Source organism: Mixophyes fleayi, chromosome 1, assembly GCF_038048845.1.
Source record: "Mixophyes fleayi isolate aMixFle1 chromosome 1, aMixFle1.hap1, whole genome shotgun sequence".
Taxonomy (NCBI): domain Eukaryota; kingdom Metazoa; phylum Chordata; class Amphibia; order Anura; family Limnodynastidae; genus Mixophyes; species Mixophyes fleayi.
In genome coordinates, this window is record NC_134402.1 from 411,490,936 (window position 1) to 411,513,555 (window position 22,620).

The 22,620-nt window shown below is 38.4% G+C and overlaps 1 protein-coding gene across 4 annotated transcripts in view; it reads right to left on the reverse strand.

Moving 5' to 3' along the window:
- Positions 1-1,802: 1,802 nt before the first annotated feature.
- PIK3R1 (phosphoinositide-3-kinase regulatory subunit 1) overlaps positions 1,803-22,620 on the reverse strand; it is a 45,053-nt gene continuing 24,235 nt past the window's right edge. For 2 of the 4 annotated variants that reach the window (XM_075182486.1, XM_075182494.1), the window contains exons 2-15: positions 19,512-19,604; positions 18,457-18,531; positions 17,225-17,356; positions 16,302-16,503; positions 16,066-16,145; positions 9,181-9,283; positions 8,458-8,556; positions 8,183-8,363; positions 7,939-8,064; positions 7,617-7,759; positions 6,905-7,081; positions 6,732-6,803; positions 6,016-6,183; positions 1,803-5,896 (exon numbers count right to left, since the gene is read on the reverse strand). In XM_075182486.1, the coding sequence (XP_075038587.1) occupies positions 5,707-5,896; positions 6,016-6,183; positions 6,732-6,803; positions 6,905-7,081; positions 7,617-7,759; positions 7,939-8,064; positions 8,183-8,363; positions 8,458-8,556; positions 9,181-9,283; positions 16,066-16,145; positions 16,302-16,503; positions 17,225-17,356; positions 18,457-18,531; positions 19,512-19,604 (1,841 nt within the window). In that variant the 3' untranslated portion in view covers positions 1,803-5,706. Of the gene's footprint in view, positions 5,897-6,015; positions 6,184-6,731; positions 6,804-6,904; positions 7,082-7,616; positions 7,760-7,938; positions 8,065-8,182; positions 8,364-8,457; positions 8,557-9,180; positions 9,284-10,001; positions 10,152-11,590; positions 11,889-16,065; positions 16,146-16,301; positions 16,504-17,224; positions 17,357-18,456; positions 18,532-19,511; positions 19,605-22,620 lie in introns of those variants that run through there. The other 2 variants (XM_075182507.1, XM_075182504.1) reach the window with 2 other exon arrangements.

Genomic DNA, 22,620 nt, shown 5'->3' on the forward strand with positions numbered 1-22,620 from the left:
CTTCCCTCCTGTCTCTCCATCTATTCTTCTGCTCCATCTTCAATGTGTAAGCTATGTTGGGAGCTTCGAAGTCCTGGTAATTTTGTTTATTGTTCTGTGTGGTTCTACCCTGTATGATCCACTGTCTGTACAACGCTGCGGATACCCTGTGGCGACCTATGGTGTATCCATTATTGTACGTGTGCCACCATATCACAAGTAGTTTACTTTACAATCACCTATTCACAAAAAAGAAGCCACACCCAAATACTGAAACACCAGCTTGATCAAATGAGTTGAGAAATGCCTATATATTTGCCTATATACTGGGGGTTTTTTTTCCTCTGTAAAGCAATTACTAAGAGACACTCCATGTTGAATGTATTGCAATTGATGTTAGTATGTCTTCTTCGGTTATAGCTCAACTTCAAAGTGGACCTGTCACCTACACAGGGGAGGCGAATTGTGGACTGAACCAATCAACTCTGTAATTTGAACCTGGTGCCCTTGTGACATCACTTCTTCATAGTGAATTCACAGCACTCATGAATACTGATATAGCTCATAAACTGGCTGTCTGCATACTGTGCTGGTGAGGGGGTTCACATTAAATACAGTACCATCTATCTTGGTCTTCTCGTGTGCAGATAATACAGTCACATGCTTAATCCCACATTACAGCGGAGAAGGGTAAAGTCTGGAAAGTTTAATGTCTCCTGTGATTCTGAAGGTGGATTGAACCCAACACGGATATATAAAACAGATGATGTAATGTTTGTCTTGAATGAAACATTGGGTTTATTTGTCTACTGTTTCTCATAAAATATATACTTGTAAAGCAGAGTTGATAAAGCTTTTGAGATAACCTACATCCTTATTATGATGGACATATTGGGAGCCCAATCTTAACGCATAACTCCACTTTTTGCCAAGCAGCCTAATTTTTGCCCAAATAAGAATAAATGAAATGACACCAACTGGCTCTCCAGTTTACAGGTATTAAAGCGATAGATTAGAAGGCCCCCTGACTGGTCAAGTGATGATTTATAGGCTGTATTATTCCTAGTACATCTGCATTATAGAGGATATACAGTTTTATATGCACAGTGCCCAAATCATGAAATAGGCAGTGTTTTGGGGTTGTACACACTTCCACTCTATAAATTCCAGCCCATGATTTTGGCAGCAATTGAGGCAGGCTTGAAAACCACAGAGGAATGTTCATTGTCAGAGTTATATACGATTTGTTGCCAGCCACTCTCATACCAATGTCTATGGCAATGAACGTCCTATTGTATTTACAAAGCTGCCGATTGCTGTCAAATGCAGGGATTGACATTTAGAGGGGAGAAATATAATCCCTACTTTTCATATTATTACACCCTCCTAGTATTATTTTGGTGGGCTAGTCATCCTAATTATTTCTTCTGATGGTTTTAGTTAAAATTGAGGCTAAAATGTAATAAGTGTGCAGCAATCAAGATGACAAAGTCAGTCATTAAAAATGTAATCAAGCAATGTTTGTTAACACATTGCTTCAAACAGATTGTATGCAACCCTCAATATAACCAACGTAGCCCTCACTTAGTTCTACCTACTCAATATAGTCCTCAGGGTCATTTTAGTCTGACATGCTCTTACAAAGTACAATCAAGAAAATCTATGGAATCTCATAACTTTTCAACAAAGTCCCACTTGGCAAAGAAAGCTCATGTTTCAATATAATATTCCAAAATAAACCTAAGAATGGGGGAACCTGTGGTCAGTATTGAAAACCATTCCTTCCCCAGCAGCTCTTATTAAAATGCAGTCAACACAGCAGATAGTTTTCAAAACAATCTTTATTCTGTTTGAAGGTCTAATACAATGTTTTAAAGCAACTTAAAAACGAGACACAGAGCTTTATCAAAGCTATAGCTCAAAGTTTCAGAGGCACAACTTTATTAATTGCCTTGTAAAGGCAAATTACTACTAACCATCCTTTCCTCCCCCAACGAAAGACCAAAGTATTAATGGTGTTTAACAAAAGTCATTTTTTTTATGTTGTATAAACATTGAAGATAATTTTTGTTTGAAATAGGAAAAAAAACAAAACAAAAAAAAAAAAAACATAGCAGCACATTGGGCAGCTAATGCAGTCATATGGTGACAACTAATGTGATTTCATTGACATTGCATTAAGCTGTAAGTGTATAAAATTTGGCATATTTCGCCTCTGCCAGGCAATGAGCACAAAGCTGCCCATTTTCAGAGATCCTGAACTTCACATGAAAAGACCTTTATTCAGAATGGAATATCATGTATAACCAGGCCTATGTTACAGACTGCAGACAATTGCCTAAATTAGAAAGTAGATTTCAACAATTGCTAACTGTGTGATGCAAATTAAAACCTAAAATAAAAGTGCTATATTTATATGAAAGAGCTGCTAAGAACATTCACAAAACACATATTAGACGTGTTTCAGAAAATTGTCAAAACTGAAGATATCAGATGTGTATGAAGTTCCACCAGGACTAGGTCCATGCATAAAAAGGTAGCCACTTGGACATTAAAGTGGCCTACTCGTTAGTCAACATTGCATTCAATTCTGATATCTTAAGTTCTGACCAAGTTTAACCTCTCTCCACACATGGTCTTAATGACCATTTACATCCGGGACCGGAACGCTTTGGCACTCCAATAATTGCTTAAAACATGTCAGCAGCTTTTAGCTGAGCACCTATGTAGGGAATGTACTTCAGCCCTGACTGAGCATCCACAAATTCCTGTCTAGCAGTTGCAGGAGCCTATGAGTGCTGGATATATGTTAGACAATGCTGTAACCGTAGGGGTGAGATTTCTTATGTACACAGCACTCAAACAGCAATTCCATTGAAGGTCCATGCAGCAGCCAACAAACAGCTAATAAGACTTCCACTGTACAACAAATGCAAATACAATGTTATGCTCTGGGGACTTCTATGTAGGATTTGTGAATGCAAGAAGATACAATATGAAAAAGTATCAACTTGTATTTTAGTGGCCCTTTAACATCTACCCTAATGAAATACGGATGTTTGCACTGCTTCACACACACACACACACACACACACACAAGTTAGCCTTTTAATCACCTCCTCTTATCCAAAACAGGTTATACATTTAATTTAGAAATTCATTGTTGAACCTAGGAGTAAAATTGTTGTGCTTCAGAAATTTGCATGGTGTACCTTAGCTTGGGTGAATAGTGCATGTGCATTTCATAAACTTATTTTTTCTTAAAAAATAATTCCTCTTCCATTCACCTATTAATGCAATATTAACGGTATAAGATTAAAATAAGCTACAACCAAGTTAAGGGGGGGGAAAAAAAAAAATGGCTTAGATCGGGAAATCAAGTATGCTTTTCCCAGAGTCTTGAAGAAATAATAATCTGCATATGAAAAATAATTGTCTTAAAACCTTAAAATGTTCAAAACGACTATAATTACGTTAATATGAAGTACCAAGTAGCTTGTTGCTGTGGAACAATGTGATAGGATAACATTTATTGGGGTGCATGATTTCTAGTATTTAGCACTTAGATTTCTGATGCAATAAAAATTAGATGTTGACAGTTTGACATGATGGTATTAACATTACATTGATTTACAGCCTGCAGAAGCAAGACGTTTGCTAGACTTGTACAAAAAAAAAAAAAAACTCTGGAAACTTAGACCCAAAATAAAACAAAGTTTAGTTTTCAGAATATGCCATGTATTGTATTAAGAAGCTCATCTCACAAGCCGGAGAATGTCCAGATATCTGTAGGCCGGAGACAGCTGACAATTCAACAAACTTGGATAAAGAATACAGGGCACGATTCACCCTGATCTAGGCGGTGAAGCAATTGTACAGTGACTAACGAATGGTAAATCAGATAGGCAAAATGGATAATGTCTGCAAATATTACAAGGCAGGCAGTTGCAAATACTATGGGAATACAAAACTCAAGCAGAACGCATCGCTGCTTTTTCCAGAGCCAATTATCAGCATATAATAAGTAAAACGTTTGGCTTGTGTAAGAGCTGTGTAAAAAGTGCTAAAATAACAATAAAAAGGTACATATTGGACAGTCAATGACACATTGTATCCCACACTCATCTGCAGTTCATCCCATTAACACCTTGGGAAACCAGGCTAGATGTCAACCATTTACATTCTGAAACAATGAATGTTGGTTTTGTAGTAAATAAAAAAACAAATATATACTTGATCTTTCCAGAATTCTTAACACGTTTTAAAGTTTCTTTTAAAACCATGGCTGCAATGTCATTTGTGGCAGGGTTAGCATACTACACCTTGAAATGACAGGGTTATGACTTTTATAATAACTAAAAAGGCAGAAAGTTTGTGCACGCTCTCTACCAAGTCAGAAGCACTAAGGACAGAGGACGAGAATGCCCTAAGCACATTACAAAGTACCATAATTAGAAAAAAAAAAAAACCATAATACAACACTGTCAAACTCTGATTCATTATGTTTATATATTTATATATCTTAAAGGATTTTCTTTTCCTTAAAAAAAAAAAAAAAAAAAAAAAAAAAAAAAAAAGCAGCTTTGCAGATCATTAGGCACTGCCCAACGATGCAATAATCAAATGTTTAATGAAATTTGAATTTTTTTTTTTCTTCTTTAGTCTTGGGCTTAAAGCCAAGTACTCTATACAAGGTTTATGGTAAAATAGCTTGTTTAGATTCCCATGTTTCTCTGCTATCCCACTGACATACTGCACATTTTTCATAAACACAAAAACTATAACAAAAAAAAAAAAAGTAACATTTCATGGATAGAAAGGTATGTTATTGGTACGTATAAAATGACAAACAAAAAAATAACATCAGCTTAAAGAAAAATTGATGTTGCATAGCATTAAGGATTCAGCAGTCAGCAAAATAAGAAGTTCGGTATTGGTAGGTTCCATTTTGATAGCTAGTCCCCCATTGCTATGTACATATATATATATTTATATATATACTGTTTATAGTTTTCCATCCTGTCATCGTCCACATTAAATAGGTTCTTATAACAGAATTCGTTTGAGGATAAGTCTTAATAAAACACTTCCTGGCACTTCGCTGCATACACACTTGTGTGGCTGATACGATTCCTTTTTTCCAAATATCTTTTTAGACAAGATAAAAAAGTGCCATTCTGCTACATTTTGTTTTTTTTTGACATTTTTTGGGAAAATGAAACAATCCACAAGGCTGTATGGGTAGATCCGCTGAGCAATATGCCATGTCCTCAAAAAGGCCTTGATGGAACGGTCCGCCCCTCCCCCCCCCAAAAAAAAAATTAACTCAACAGTACTGTACTAACAAAAAGACACCTTGGCTTCTTGGATCTGCGGTGACCAACATTCAAGCTGGTAAAGCTTCAATAGAACGTAAACAAGCACCATGGTAAGGCCTCGAAGTACCTGTAGGCCGGAGATAGGCTTATAATAGCATATCTTTCTGTTGCTGTGCTTCTCTCGCTCTTACAAAGCAAGCACGATAGCTTAGAAACATACATTCACAGCTTAACACTCATCTCCTGCTTCCATGGCGAAAGAAAGCTCTTATCTCATCTCAAGGTAGCTTTGATACTGCAGCTCATTCTTGTGAAGTAGGCGGACGAGGGAGCTTTAGGATTTATTCCTTGCCGAAAACCGGCATCAACCGTGTCGATGTAGGAATAGACTCCAGAGTTTGTTAGATGCTCATCGCCTCTGCTGTGCATATATTGGGTATGCTAGTGTGACATTGAGAGAGTCATTGTGCTGGACAAGTGATGTGTGTTGGTAATGTAGCACCAGTTCTTTCAGAGAGTTATACAAGTTGTAGGGTTCTGCAAATCCATAACCGGTAAGGGTTTTGTTTATGACACAGTGCTTGACCTCCCCATCCGCTCTGCAACACAAAATAAATATTAAAAAAAAAGTGTGATTATAAAGCAATATAAAAGAAGTACAAGACATAAAGGACATCCACTAGTATAGTATCTGTACTATAAAATATACAATACGTACAACACAGAGCAGGCGTAGCACCCTTGCTTGCTGCTCTCCCGCACAAGGAATGTTCCATCTCGCTTTCCACGTAACAGGTTCTCTGCTTGAATTCTGTTGATATTCCCTACATTCCATGTCCTTTCATCGTGATGAGGCAAATCCTCATCTTCCACCGTGGAGTACTGACTAGAATGGATCAAAAGAAAAAAAACACATTTAATTAAATAGCACCTTAAACTTTCTAAATAACCAAGTATTTATTTACTTTCTGGTGGGGCTCTTATTTGTACCTATGGATAGTCTCTAAACACAGACAGACACCTGTGACTTAAGCTGTTGAATGATGGGCAAGCTGGGACCTTTAGATTCCCAGCATCTGAAGAGGTACACGTTGCCCTTCCGCTATAATGAGAATGTCTATAGACTACTGTTGTCCTGTTCACCCTGCTGTGACCTTTGGAAGTCATAACATTGCACCTGTCCGATCATTTCTCAGAGAAATTTAAAAGCCAGATTAGTATATTTCAACTCCATTAAGGCTATAAAGGGGATTTTATTCCATGATCTCTTTAGTCAGAGAAAATACAAGGATCTCCTGTTAACATAACCCAGCTATGGCTTTACTCTAAGGAAGATATCCAGGGCATATGCTCAGCAGCCAAGAAGGACATTTAGAAGAGATCATATTCAGGAGCTGGACGTAAACATTAGAACTAGCCTAGTAACGGACTTACTCTTCTGTGTTCTCGCTGCCGCCCAGCCACTCGTTTAGCTTCTTCTGTCTTACTCCTTTCTGCGTCAACCACCTATTGAGCAAATGAGAGATAAAATGAAATAAGACCACTGTGTTCATGTCTACAGCAAGCAAACCATTAAGCGAGCGCGAGTAGTGTGAAGTGAGCCTTACATCAAGTACTGGTCTCTGGTCTTTCTTAGCTGTATCAGGTCTGGTTTAATACTGTTCATACGTTTGTCGATCTCCCGGTATTCCGTGGCCTGCTTCTTAAGGTCTTCTTCAAGTCTGCGCTTACTGTCTACAATCTCACTGATTCGGGACTTCAGCTTTTCATAATTGTGTAAGATCCTAAGAGTAGAAGAATAATTATTAATAATCAAGCATATCACAGTGGTAGTTTTAACTACAAATCGCTTGACAAACAGCCCCTATAATCAATACTGAAATATTAATAAGACTCCGCATAGTGTACATGGATATGTTTCCATTGAAATATAACCATTTCAGAAAGTCTACCAAGACAGACCATACGCCCAAAAACTTTATGCTAAAAATAAAATGATTTTACTTTGAGCTCTCGATATCTATGAACAGAGAAACGTCCAGGAGTTTGGTCTGCACTATACTCCGTAAGTGACTTGACCACTTTTGGAACGCAATATCCCACAATACAAACCCAGTTCATCTCGTGGAAAGTGCACTTCGATAGCAAAATGATTAACCCACTGACAATTAATGGACCCTAGAGTTTCTGGTAGAAGAGACTAAGATAACTCACAAAGATAAAACCCACCCTTCGAAATACCTACATAGCTTTTATATGCATGGGTCAGAAAATGTTACATTAGGCAGAGTGTACTTTGGGTGTTGGAAACATACATACCTCTGAATTTCCTTCTCATTCCCCTCGCGTCTAAATTTCTCTATGTATTCCTTGCTGTACTTCTCTTGTGTCTGACACTGTTCTTCAAATATCTTAATGGTTTCATTAAATGCTTCAATGGCTGTTCTTTTCATTTGAATTTCCTGAAAAGATTAAAAAGGAAAAAAAGAAAAAAAAAAAAGACAGTCACATTACTAAACAACCCTTAGCCATTACTTCACATCCGAAAAAAATTCCTATAGACAGGTGACAAACAGAAAGAGTTTCTTTGTGCCAAAAAGCAACCTACATAGTCCCTTCCGACGGCATGATAAGGTCTTACCTGAGAGGTCCGTGTGTAGTCTTCATAGAGTCTATCATACTCCTGATTCTTTTCTTGGAACTGGAGGTTATACTCATGCAACTTCTTCCCAACAGCTTCAATACTGTCTTCTTTCACTACTTGATCCTTAAGGGAAAACACAAAAGCAGTTTAAACTACAGATACCAATTTCTTACATGTTTAGATTTTCTAAATCCGAATAGCGCAGACAAGAACATCAACTGCGTGACTGAGTTGTATTTACCTGTTGTAACTTGGATACTGGGTACAGGAGCTTGACGTCTAGTTTTGGGTTGTACTGGGCCAGAGACTCGTTTCGGTAGTGGATGATAAGTTCGACCACCGAGTTGAAAGTCAACGGATCAGAAAAACCATATTTCCCATCTCGGTGAAAGATTTTAATTAGTTTGTTATTTCCCCCTTTCCTGGAGAAAAGAAAGAAAAAGAAACTAGGGTTAGCCAAATATATTGGGAGACACATACAAGAATTAGAGGCTGCAGTAATGGGGACCCCCTCACCTTAGTGTAAGCGTGTAGTCCCCATGCATTTTCGTAGATGCATCTCGTACCAAAAAGGTACCATCAGTGGTATCGCGAAGTTTCTCGTTCACTTCCTCCCTGATGAAAAAGAACATTTAGCGAATTATAAATCTGGAGAGACAGCTGGTAGGCACACATTCAGGGGAAATATAAAATAAATTGTAATAGCAATAGTGTGTACTGAATGAAGTATATTAAGATCACATGGTGTAGGACTTAAAAAAAAAAAACACAACTACAAGGCTAGACTTTGGCTGACACATTGCAATGAGATATCGCCTTTTGCCGGCTAATACGCTTCATTCTCAACTATTTTTGACTAATCATTTGATCTCAAAGTATTTGGAGCTTGAGACAGTCAAGTGCTCTTAACACTTAGGCGTTACTAAGTCGGTTTTACATGGAATCTTGAGTGCATTAACAGTTGCTATATACAAATTCTAAAATTACATTATTTGTGGTGAACTCTGGCATGTTGGTTATGAGATGAACCAAATAATGTGAACACATGGTTCATGGCAAAACAATAAACATAGCCGTTATCACAGATCCTGTGTAAATGTGATAAAAATGCATCAATGAACATCCCCCCAATACACAGCTGCTCGGTACAGCAGTATGCTAAAGTAGCCCCCTCACCCTCACAAATGCTATACAGCACCGCACACCCTGACAGTCTGCAAACAATGGGATTAGCATTACCTTGATATATCGCCCCAGTACCATTCAGCATCTTGCAGAGACATATTGTGATTAGTACCGTTGTTGGTCACAGCAGTGGATTTGGGAGGCTTTGGTGGCAGTGCTGAAATAAAAAACAAATAAAAAAAGATGAAACTTGTTCACACTAAAACCAACTATGTTACAAGCTGTCAGTAGAACATCTGCAATGTCTAAATTAAACGAAGCACCTATACAACGTACCATGTTGCTAGGCAGAGTCAGCCTTCATTAAATTGCAAAATAGGTGACAAAACACAGCTCTAAGTGTACTTTACAGACAAAATAAATGAATACAAGCGCTTATACATCAATAACTCCGCCACATGAAGACTGCTAAAAGCATCAATCTGTGACCCAGATATGTCTGGCACTAATCTCCCCGTAAGAGATGACATTTTAATCTGGCTCAATATTAACACAGCAGCTGCCTTAGTGCCAATGTACCACCAAGGAAAAACAATAAGCACTAACCCCAAAAATCAAGTAAACTGTTTTTATCCTAAGCTTAAGACACAGAGCTGCTGAACAATAGACTCCCAGAGAGATCACTGAATTACAGACATGCTGAAAGCAATAAAAGTATCTTAACAAAGCAGCCCTGGTGCAGAGGACAATGTGCATTGCTATTTGAATATAAAACATAGAAGGCATAAAACTTAAAAAATGCAAGTAATCACCATACAATGGTAACCTTGTTAAGAAAATGGTGCCAAACACATGCTTTTAAAACACATATTCAAGTACAGGACTTATTACTAGATGTCAGAAACATGATCTCATTTAACAGAACAAATTGTTACCTGGTGCATCTAGCTCTATATAAAACATCAACTCTCCCCCATACTGTATTTCAGGCTTGTCATATTCCAAGACCCCTTCATCCACACTCCACATAGTGTTGCACATAGTCCAGCAATAAGTAATGCTACCAAGACCTTCTTTGAAATGGTGTCTTGGAATAAATTTTAAAACCTTTAAAAGGGGCTGCACGGTATTACTATTACATCATTCCAGCTATCCAATCCAACACAGTATTGACGGGCTACTCCTGTCTCTTTATCCCTTTTCCACACTAACCTTAAAAATTCACATTTGCACTGAAGGAAGATGATTTGCAATTGACAGAACCATAAAAAAAAGCACATAATAAAAAGGCTTTTCATTTGGCTGCTCACATCTGATAACATTACTTGCACAATGTAATTCCCTTTTTATGACCGTGCGAAATGGTACGTTCCACTGCTGGCAGCCTGATGAGCTGATCCGCTGCAGCACGTACCATTGACACTTTCCTTTCTTCCCTACAGTGCTGGCATAGCTACAGCTAGCTATATCTGGACTGCAGCAATGTAACACTATTTATAATAAACACCTAAAATACTGATCTAACAAGACACAAAAAAGCCAGTTTGCAAATTAGGACACATACCAAATAGCCTTAATGCTAAAACAGTGTCAGTGTCAGTAGGCTCTTCAGTCTTACTGATACCAGGAGCAAACCCACCCTACAAGTTATGTCACTTTATGGATGGACCCAATCACTGCCTTATCTAACAGAACATTCTTACTGCCTTTGTACCTGCCTGCAAACGTCATTTAATTAATAGAAACAATAAAAGAGTGCAAGCTTGTTGGGGCAGGAAACTCACAATTGCTTCCTGTTATTTCTACATGAAATGTACTTAATATTGTGCATTTCCCCCCCCGAACTTATTGTAAAGGGCCGGGTACAGTGCTGCAGCTATATACACTGCTCATAAGCAACGTCTATATATAAATTGTACTTTATATTTTCAATAAAATTAGATCATTTTCCATCATGAATTCAACATACATAAAACATGAGGATTGGTTTTCCACTGTGTTCAAAATAGTTTAAAAATTCTGCTTTATATTTCACTTTACTCCACAAGGCCTTGACAAAACAATAAGAAAGAACTAGACAAAAAAAAAAAAAGGATTAAAACACACTTATTTGAAAAACAAAGAAAAAAAAATGCAGGTACTAGGAAGATATAGAGCACTCACTCTAAGGTCACTATTAAGAGGGTTTGGGGAGCTAGAAACACTGACGGTCACGATTACACGAGCATGCAAACCAAACCAGTCTAGCCTGCTGTGAAGGGCTACGTTAAGCAGCATGAGCTAGGGCAGGAACCGGTATATTTCCACTGTCACAGTCTACTCCTCACAGCACAGGGGACGAATAGCATGACCACAGTTTAACTCCTCTGTAACCTAAGCGGAGAGCAGCTAACTGCTGACATTAACTAGCCAGATATGGCCAACATAGGCCAATAGATATATACACAAAAAAAAAAGAAAGGCAAAAAATAAAAAGTAAATTATAATCTTTAAAAATCAGCCTAATAAAAAAAAAATTACTTACTTAGAATATCGTGCATGGCCCTCTGTTTTAAAGTGTAAAAATCTGGTATGTCCACAAAGAGGAAATAAAAAAAAGTGCTATAGGCTCAATCCCCCCTATATTAGTTGAACGAAAAGTCAAATCTCTGTGCTGAAGCATTTAAAATCCCATAAGCGAAAATTTCAAAACCAGCAGCCAAGCCACTACTTTGTGCAGAAATCAAGCCAGAGAGGTAGTGCGGTGGAATCTAATCGTTCATTTCAAGTTAATGATTAAAAAGTGAAGGCGATTTCAGTACTGTACTCAGAGCAGGGGAGGGGAGAGAGGCTCTGGCTTGCACGTCTCTCTGAGATAAAGATCTCAGTTTCATGATTAACTCAAGCAGGTTCAAATATTTGCTGAGCCAGGGATTTTGTGTAGGGGGGGGAGGGTATAGAAGAGGCTGTCAATCAAGGGGGGGGGGAAGCTGTCATCAGCTAACAAGTGGCTGTTGCAGGGAGCGGACTGGTTTTAGCTCAGTAACTGAGACAACTATTGTGCGGGGACTTAAAATAGCCTCTGTAACTGGCTGCTGGGAGCAGTGTTCAAGTAGAAGGTACTCGAGTTGAGCTCTGACAGCAGCCAAATTCAGGAAGTGGCTCATCTAACTAGCAAGAAATAGCAGCAGCATAAGAACTGGCGTGCAGGAAAGGTTTGTACCTCCAAGAAAGAGACTGACGAGTCTGCACATGTCCTTCTCCACCAACCCGGGCTGCCACATAGCTGCTCTCAGCACCAGACATCACACAGGTTTAACCTCTGCACTGCCAAGCCTGGAAACCTCAGCCTCCAGCTAGAGACCGGTCCCGTGTTCCAGCAGCTCCATGACTAATGGTTTTACTGCGGAAGGATAGATGTGCATTGTTCGCACCACGCTGCAGATCTCAGATCACATCTATGGGTAGGACCATGGACAGACACATCTGTACTGTGTGACCGTCTCGCTGGTGTCTGCAGGCATTTCATTATCCATATGTCCACACACTAAGATGTTAAATAGTGCAAACACATTACTCCATCCTTTGTTCTGGATGGAAGCGGAGCTGCACACACAGCAAGTGTGCGGTGACTGCCTAGTAATGTGCCCGGACTGTACGCCAGCAGATGGCTTCACTGACATGCTGGGGGAGCACAGTGCCAACAATTGTTCATGGCAAACAAAGTGTCCTCTAAGACTGAAACAAATTTCATTTGTGTGTCTGAATGCAGGGATCTGCAGGTGCACATTAGGCCTATATATTGACATGACAATTTTAACAACAGGATCCTAAACAGGGACATATAATTATACGTGAAAAACCAATTCAATACTAATTTACTTGGTATTACATTTATAACCTTGTGTAATCTGATATGTAAAAAGTCCCTTGGCTGATCCTTGTACACTTGGCTTCTACAAAACGAACCAGTCCCATTTCTCCACCTTTGCTGGTCACCTTCTTAACACGACAATCACTACAGTAAGCAACACAAACCAAAGGTGGGCAACAGTTTCTGTGTCAATCTATAACTAGGCAGTAAAACCACATAGGCCAATAGATCTAGGGAAACCCCTAATCCAACCACTCTGCATATTAGCAGACTCTACAAACAATACAATTTGCAGAATGACACATAAAAGACCAAAAGATGAACCTTTAAACGTGACACGTTTGTAATAAAGAAAACCAAAAACGAAACCTTGGATTGTACAAGTTAGACAAGCTGGTCAGAGAGCAAGAAGCTGTTTCACCAGTCAGGAGAAGAAAAAAAAAATACTTTCACTGACTATAAGAAAATATAAGGAATACACATCACTGCATGACAATAGAGAACCCCCCATCCCCCACTGCCCATGTGAGACTTCACAATACATACAGTATCCAGCAAGACACATAATAGAACATTGCGCTCCTTACAGCTGTAAAGCACTGTGGAGTATCTCAGAACTATATACATTATAAGAAATAGTAACACACACACACACACACACACACACACACACACACACACATTTACAAAAGCGCAATAATGGAAAACTTGCATTATCTGATTAGAGTGAATAGATTTATTTAATATACATGATAGTTAAAGCTTAGAGCACCACAAAAATAGTGTCACAATTAATAAAAAGACATTTAAGAAATAGAAAAATCTCAATTGTAACTTCTGAGTCCAAGAGAGCAGTATTCAGTTTCTTGTGAACAAAGCAGCCTACAATAAAAAAGCTGGCTAAAGAGGGCCCCCTGGTGGTAAGAATATGGATTAAAATAGAGTAGAGTAGTGTGTAATGTCAAATGCAAGGTGCCAGTACCCATTGCAATTTGGAACGACTACTAAACATCTGAAAAGCATCATTCTGAAGACACATCATTAAGTATCCCTACTCAAAAAACCTTGCAAAATATTATATATAAAAGGATCTCTGAAATCCATTAAGAAAAAAAAAACAAACAAAAAAAAAAAAACAAAAACCACAATCATCCCCCAAAAAAATTAAAAAATTAAAATAAAACAAATAGGGCTCTTTGCACACATAACATTAAGAGATAAGCATCAGCAGAATAACTTACAGGTTAAAAAAAAGTTACAATCAGTGCAGACTTTATCTGCAGAACAGAACACAAACCAAGTCCATTCTTGTTCAGCCAGTGCACACAAGGACAGACGTATAGATATTTCACCCTGCAGTACAACTCGTCTCTGGCTCACCCAGAATAAAGTATGTACAGACAGTTCTTAGTTTACAGCTCAATTATACATGTAAATGATATGGACTAAGAATATATAATTGCATCTGCTGGCTAGTCTTTGACGTATTAAGCCATAACAGACCCTGTGTTATCAAACAGTAAAAACAGACACACCCCACTGTAAACTTTCCTACAGTCAATAATTCAAGTCATGAGATGATCTCTAAAGAGTGGGAAGATTTGCCGACATCCTACTAAAATACCCTTCTTCCTAATTAACCTAGCGATGAGGAGAGGCTGCACATCAACATGTTTAATGAGAGATACAGCCTGTAAAGGATTCCAGATGACAGACAGAACAGGATGAAAACTGGGTGTTGTGGTAGCATTAGACAAGAAGCAGATCTTCTAGGGGACCAAACACCAGACCAGCGACAGCTCCTGCATTTACTATGGAGGAAATCACATTCTTATGTGCTTCCCCAATACTGCCCTAGGTTTATGGATATGCTGAATGGTAAAGGACTGTCTCCCAAGTCATGGCACACTGGGACTCCTAGCGCCACACCAGCTGTCTACTCTATAGAATAACTCGATTTATAATAGTACCATAGCTGGAAGATACAGCAAACACTTACATTAATAATAGTTTATCAATCTGATGTCTCTGCAGTTTGTATACATAGAATAAGGCTCTTTACAAATGTGGAATATGCATAGCAAGCTTTTCTAGCAATTTCCCAAATCCACTTAGTCAATGGTGAATATTCATAAACCACAATACACATTTTCAATTCCCTTTACATAAAAGGTTTTTATTTGGCCTAGGTCTAAAAGGAGTGGTGAGAGTTTAGATGAGCACATCCCCTGGGCTGATGAGCCCTATAATTTTGAAGGTTAAAGAGCAGCAGCAATTAAAAGGTGAATTCTTCAACCCACACTAGAGGAGACACCTGTCTTACTGTCAGACATGCAAAATACATTGTCCTCCCACAGTCACTAATACCAGAGCACACTTCAACGTCACTGGCTCAGACTAAGGAAAGGAATAGTGTGATCAGATATTAACTCAACTGCACTGGTCGGGACCACAAACCAAGCTGAAAAATAAGGAAAATCGTCTGAACAAGAATTGGCTAAAAATGCTACATTAAGTTTGATTATAGATCACATTATGCCGACACATTCATGGATAACTCAAGACAGAAAAAAACAAAACAATCAGCTTGGGCCAAACTCAGCTTCTCAAACTGCAAAATTTCTGTAAATGACAATCCAAGACAAGTACTAAAACAGCAAACATATCTAACACCTATACCCAAACATTTAACATTGCTTCCTGGATCTTGCTTGTACTTTTAATACAGTTTTATTCTGTAAAGTATCCTAGTAACATCGTGAATGAAAAGCAACATCTGCACAAAGTCTGGCACTGGGTTTATTAAACTTCTACGAGGGAATTCAGTTGACCGTGTTCGGGAGAATAACCCGGTCTGTGCACGAATACCGTTACTACGGTAATTTCAATGTTGATTTTTGCTAACAGCTCTGTGAGCAGATATTCTCATTAAAATTACCGTACAAACAGTAATAGTGCTCGGCCCGCGTTATTCTCACGAACGCGGTCAAATTAACTCCCCCCATAGTCTATTATATATACACAGGTGGCTAATACTATCTCTTTGCTGCTGCTGGTTCCCATTGAAAAATATAAAGTACATATCAAAAGCCTGAGGGTTTTTTTCAATGCAACATTGTACGAAAAAGATGAAAGACTGGTAGTACCTGGTGCTGCTTGCTGCGCATTCCATTCACTGGCAATTAGAACTTCCAGAATCTGAGTGCCATATTCTGGGCTGTCTGAGCTGTGAAATAAAGCACAATATGTTGGTTTAGCGAGTAAAGGGACTAAAACTAAGGTTTTGCAAGAAGAAGGGGGGGGGGGGGGGCAAGTAAATAGGAGGGTGTAATGGCATTACTATAGTCATTGCATTGAATCTTTACTAGGACTCTCCACCTACCTTGATAGCTGGTTTCTGAAGAGGAGGGGGCTAAACACTTCTGCCAGCGACTTTGCACTCAGGAGGTTTTTGCTGGAGCTCTGACAAAGCTGAAAGAAATGTTTCAGCAGGTACTGAAGTGTGAGCCAGTACTGGTGAGGCACATTCGCAGATTGGATGATCTTCCTTAGCAGTTGTGCATAGTCGTCAGAGTTTAAGGATTCTGCAGACAATTAAAAATAATTTAAAAAGCTTTAAAACAAAAAAAAAAAAAAAAATAGACAAAACACACTCCAATGTGCATTCATAAAGTGAGAGATTGCGCAATCTGGTGAAACGTAGTGGAACAGCCAAATGCTGAAGGAGCAGACACTGTTGACACGAAGCTGTAACTACATGTGGTGTAGACCACACGGTTTAGCAGGTGTGATTAGTAATATGCTTGCAGGTCATTGGCTATGGAGTAACACCTCCAGGGCTTGGGTGAAGGTTATCAGATCAATATCCTGTTTCTGCAGCATGTGACAGAACGCTGGGTTTGTGGGTTAACACCAAGACGTCCTTACACTCCTTCTGGGTGGACTTTGTGAAAAGATAAGCACCTATACTGACTGAGCAGCAGGTGCTGGAGGCTGCAGAGGCTGCTGAACCTAGGAACACCATGTCCTCCCCAAATAAACTGCACTTGCCAGCACTGATAAACAGGTTAACAATTACCTCTTCTCTGCACACAGATAAAGAGTCCTTCATATTGTTAAACATTACACGTTTCATTCTACTAAAAGTAAAATTAAAAGGCTTAAGTGCTTACAAAATCCATATTGCAGAGAATATAAAATATATTTTTTTTTTATCTAGAATGGTTTTAGGAAGAGATTATATAATTATATATATATATATATATAAATTTTAAACACACACACATATACACACACAGTCCTTACCTCGTACAGCAGAGAGCATTTCATTGTATATGACCGCTGGAATGACAGGGTTTGGGAGATCCACAAGGTATCTCTGAAAGGCATCGCTCAATGTTGGTAAATCGAGATGCTCAAAGTCAGCTGCAGCAGGATCTATAAAACAAAAATAAGCCCTGTTTAGACAAACTCGTATCCAAACACCTCATATAGCCAGAGAAAATGCTATGATTTGCTGGCGGGTTGATTATTCAGTGTCAAAACATTCTCAATAAATGTAACAATACTAAGGCACAGCCACTAACTTACATTGTTATTTTCTCATAGATCTAAGCATTCGTTTTCAAAAAGTAACAGATTATACAACTTAAAACTTCCTGCAAAACACCAACCAACAAGGTTATAAAACCTGATTTTTACAAAGTCTATGTTTTGCCTGTAAATATTATGTATAAACAGACATAATGAGGGATATCTGGGTGGGGAAGGCTGGGTGTTCAGCCATGGCTAACCCAAGACACAAACAAGTGGAGATCTGAAGCCTACAAACTCGTTAGTGGAACTACGAAAACATATAAGAAACATAAAAGATTTACATTTCTTGCCTTATAATTACATTTTAAGTAAAACTTGGGGTCAGGGGGTCAAACAAAAAGCACCAAGGTAGGTTTTTGCTTTAAGAAACACAAACTGCTTTTGACACCATAACTGTAAGAGAAGAGGTATACAAATTGCTAATTATGACAAATCAGTTTTGTGTAACATTTTCTGAAAGCTGTAAATATCGAAGCTTTTTGTTCATAAAGAGCTCATACTAATCTTTCAAGTTTCGGAATAAAGAAATGTTAAAATATGTCACTTTGAGAAAGGCGTGTGGAAGGTTCGTTACAGCAAACATTTGATGCTTAATTGAATATTAGTTCATGGTCGATGGTGCCATCTACTGGCAGCAATGTCAACTACAAAGCCAAATTACACAAATTTTTTGCATATTCACATACAGTATATAAGACTTCAAAAGAATGTTCATAATATATCATGTAAGTTGAACCTAGTGTATTGACTTTTTATTATTATTGGAACCAGAGAGGTTGAAACCTCAGTTATATTACTAGTGTTTTTGTGAATTGATAAGTCAGCTTCTACCCTATGTAGGCAATAGGTATTTTTGAATTGCGTGTTATTTATCTACTGTTGACACTGTGTGCATCTAATTTGTAGTCCATTTAGTAGCCCTATAAAAGAATAATACATACCACATTCAATGATTTGCCGGAGCTCAGATACACTGCTGGAACCCTGGGATCTGTACAATGTTGGGGATTCCAAGCCTGAAAAAGAAAATATGCTGAGCAATAGAATGGAAATTAGGACAGAAATATAATGGCTTCACTAGGTTATCAATAAAAAGGAAACTGCTTAAAACTTGGACAGCAATGTAATCACTAGAAGTGCACCCTTAATAGGCCAGCTGTGTGAAGCAAATGGCCCCATTAATTGATTTTTTTTTTTTAATGGAAATGAAAGTGTGCAGCAAACACAATAACTTGGAATAAGACTCAAAGGGGGGAATTCAATTGGCCCAGGGATCATCGAAGAGAAATCTGGGTTAAAATGACTGTATTAACAGTAAGAGCACAGGCCGCGGTACTTTCGGCAGTAATGCGGCCAACTGAATTCCCCCCGAAGAACACCATCGCCAACAGTATCAATGCCGACTAAACTACTTATTCCACATTGTCTGATCATAGACATAACTAATATTTATTACTAATCGGTACATAAATCTGTCACATTCTACTTCAGAGTTTTATCAAAAGCTTCTTTCTGACATAGGTTTAGACCGTAACATATGCCTCATAATAGATAGCTCAGGTTTCATTTGTAAGAATTTTGGTGGGTGAACATCTCTTGTATGACAAACATCGTGAAGGAGAAACAAGCCTGAATCGGGTGTACAAAATTTGGCGATACTTTGTAGGCTCCTAAAGGGGGACAGGCGCTCTCTTAAATGTAAATCTCACTGCCTTCAACAACAGAAACTGCAGAGGTACCGTGGCTGTGACAGGAGCAGTTACTGAGATACTAGAATAATGACCAGGGCGCTTTACTGTTGTCAGAGAAGCGGATTGGACAATGGCTACTTCATTAAAAAATGACCCCATTCTCCGTTATCTTCAAGGGAACGGCTTATTACAATGAGATAGTGGCAAACAAGCTTTCTTGTTTCTTATCCAGTGTATGCTAGCTGGAGAGAAATCACTAACTGGATGTAGTAAAGACACAATAACCTTTAATTCTGAGTTTATACCTTTTCGTTCAATAGTGTCCACCAGCTTGATAAGGACTGGCGGGGCGGTCTCTGGCGGTGAGAACTGCTCCGTCAGATCAGGAAGTGTGAAAGCTACAAGAGAGCAAAAGGAGAGAAAAATGTCATTAGTTCCCAACTTAAAGCACTAAACTAGTTAGACAGCAAACAGTGTTGAAGTTAAAGTTTAAACTCTGAACACACACTTTATATTTGACAAGTCTGTGCAAATGTTGCATTCATCACTTCTGTCTACAAAGGAAGAGGCTGTGCCATCATTTGTGTGGTCACATGCAAAAGGTTTCAGCTTTATTTAACTGGAAATGTAGACAATATCATCTGAAAAAGAGCAGCATATACAACCATCTACAGGTAGGGGGAGCCAGAGACAAAGCAACATTCTGCATGGGATGTTAAACACGTCAACACTTGAATTTTCGGGGAATCTACAAGACAACTAGAGCCAGCTTACTTAGCATGAGATGGACGATACCAAGCAGTGCCAGTTTTCAAAACCCAGCTCAAACTTTAAAAGGAGCAGAGACTCTGAACCCTAAAAGGTACACCCAGACAGTAATTTATAGATGCTAGGTCTGCCTGAATCCAGGTTTATTCAGCTGTGGGATAAAGGAGTAGAACACTCTGGAAAATACCGAAACGTGAACCATTCAAGGCCACAAAAGTATTCTTGTTAATCCTTTTATTATTTCAATAAAAAAAAAAAAAAGGAATGGATCAAAATAAAACATTTCTTCTTCTATTATTTTAAAAGGAAACCCAGATTGTGACCGACTCCTGCTGATTCGATTCAGGTTCTGGTGGTATAGAAACCTTTTCACAAAGATCTTTAAAAAATGACAGTAAAGTTATCCAGATAGTCGCAGTCTTCAAATATTTACTTTAAAAGCAGATCACACAGGAGAGTAATTTACCATTTTCTTTACATACAAATAGGGACCAGTTAAAGCTAATGAAAAGGATGTTTATATGAACAGATTACTGCTCAGCAGCAAGCAAAGACATCTGCTTACTTATAGCTCCCATGCCCTCCAAAAGGGTAAGAGGACTGCCATTTCTAAACAGGTAATTGCCATTGCTGACTGCTATAGAGAAAATAACCCAACGTTGGGAAGAGCTCACTAACTGGATATAATGTGAGAGGTACATAACAACCAAACATACAACAAAAGTAGAGTAGCCAATGCACAGTAATACTCTTCAAGTATTGCTAAACTCTCAGCAGTGCTGGGTTTGAAATATATCAGACATGCAGAGTACATAGACAGCCTATTATGCTTCTTAGGGCATCCTGGGACTTGTAGTTGCACAACAGCTGGAGTACCACAGTTTAACTTGCTCTAGTTCAGAAGACAAAATAAAGGAACACCAATTGCAAAACATACATTTTGTAACAAATGAATTTATTCAGACTAGAAAGGATACTACTACTACTACACTACGACACAAAAGAGCAAACAGTCTAAAAGTTCTTACAAGCTCAAATTGTACAAGTCTATATGTAATCAAACCTGCCCCAAACTTTCCAAATCTCCAGTTGCTTGAAAGGAAATTTCAACAACGTGCTTCCTTTGTGCTGTAACCCAATTAATAATTTAAGGCATCCAAATCAAACAAAAAAAAAAAAAGCATTCATTAAACGGACAAGACAACAATTAATCCTCTTCTTACAGGAATTAAACAATAATCCCGTTTAATCCTGTGCAATTAACAGGCAAGCAGCTACCTTGGATCGTATTGGGGAGTTTAGGGGGTTGTTCACAACTATACGTGGTTAATGCGCTATACAGCAGAGAACGCCGGAATTGCACATTAAAAATAGGATGTATGGTTTATTATGGGCTGGATATCATCGTTGCTTTCTAAAATTTTGAAGCCATGTTCAAGAGCCAGTTCGTTCTCATGCGCCTTTACCAGTTTTCCCAGCTGGTTCGTGTGAACGAGCCCTTAATCTTTCTGTTCTTGCAGGACTTGCATAATCAGCACTAAAGTGAAGGGCAAAGTGCACAGAGAACTCTGCTAGATGAATTCCTGGAGAGGAGGCCGGCATGCTGAGATATTATACACTCCCATGTGATTGACTGATCATTTAATGAATTTCCAGGAGATGGCAAAATGAGAAGTATTCAGCTTTGAAGTTTACCAAGAGTAAAGAGCTATATTGTCTGTTCGCACTTTCTATACCTCGACTTCTGAAGTGCTATTTGGACAATAGCAGCAGCTCATTCAACCACTGCATACGATACAGGTTCTGGCATGGAAGAGTTTCATGTACTAACATTGTTTTTTCGACATTAGTTGACTCACAGAAAAAAAACCATTATTTAGGATTCAACAGAAATAGGCCTGCTGAACCCAGTATAGCGGCACCATAATGTACAGAAGACTGGACAGTAAAATATGTAGATGGAACTGCGGATTAAGTAGAATACAGTTACTATGGATACTCAAATAAAAACGAAAACACAGAAAAAAAATAAAATTTACAATTCCTGTAAAGGATTTTTAAAGAAACAAAAAAAAAAAAAAAAAAGTCACAAAGCATGTGAGAGTTATTCCCACAAACATACCTAGTATCAGAGAAGTGGATATAAAGTGCAATAGACATAATAAGTATGCAATATCTGTAGAACAAGTCAAAAGAACCACTCGTTGATAATGTTTCCCTCCACGTACAGCATGGGCGATTGCATGAAACAGCTCATTTGAAAAGCTTACTAAGACGGAATGCAAGTTGTTAAAACAACCCCTCTGCCTCCCTTTCTTAGCTGTAAATGCTAATGTTGGACTCTGGAATGGGATTGTGAATAGAGCCTTTTCATTTTAGGAAAGCAGACAGGAAATGATAATCGCTGAATTGTGGGGTGGGAGGAAAAAAGAAAAAATCATACATGTTGGCTAGTCAAAGGCTGAATGAAGTTTCAAAGCTAAAAGGGAGGAGGGGGGGGGGGAGAGGAAAGGACATTAAAAATGCAGAAGTCCACAGCATGAATAATATGTGCACAGAGCAGGAACAGGAAACGGAACACACTGTCTACTTGTTACAAGTTTTTTAAAGCCATCCTGCAGATTCCACAAGCAGACCAATAAGAGT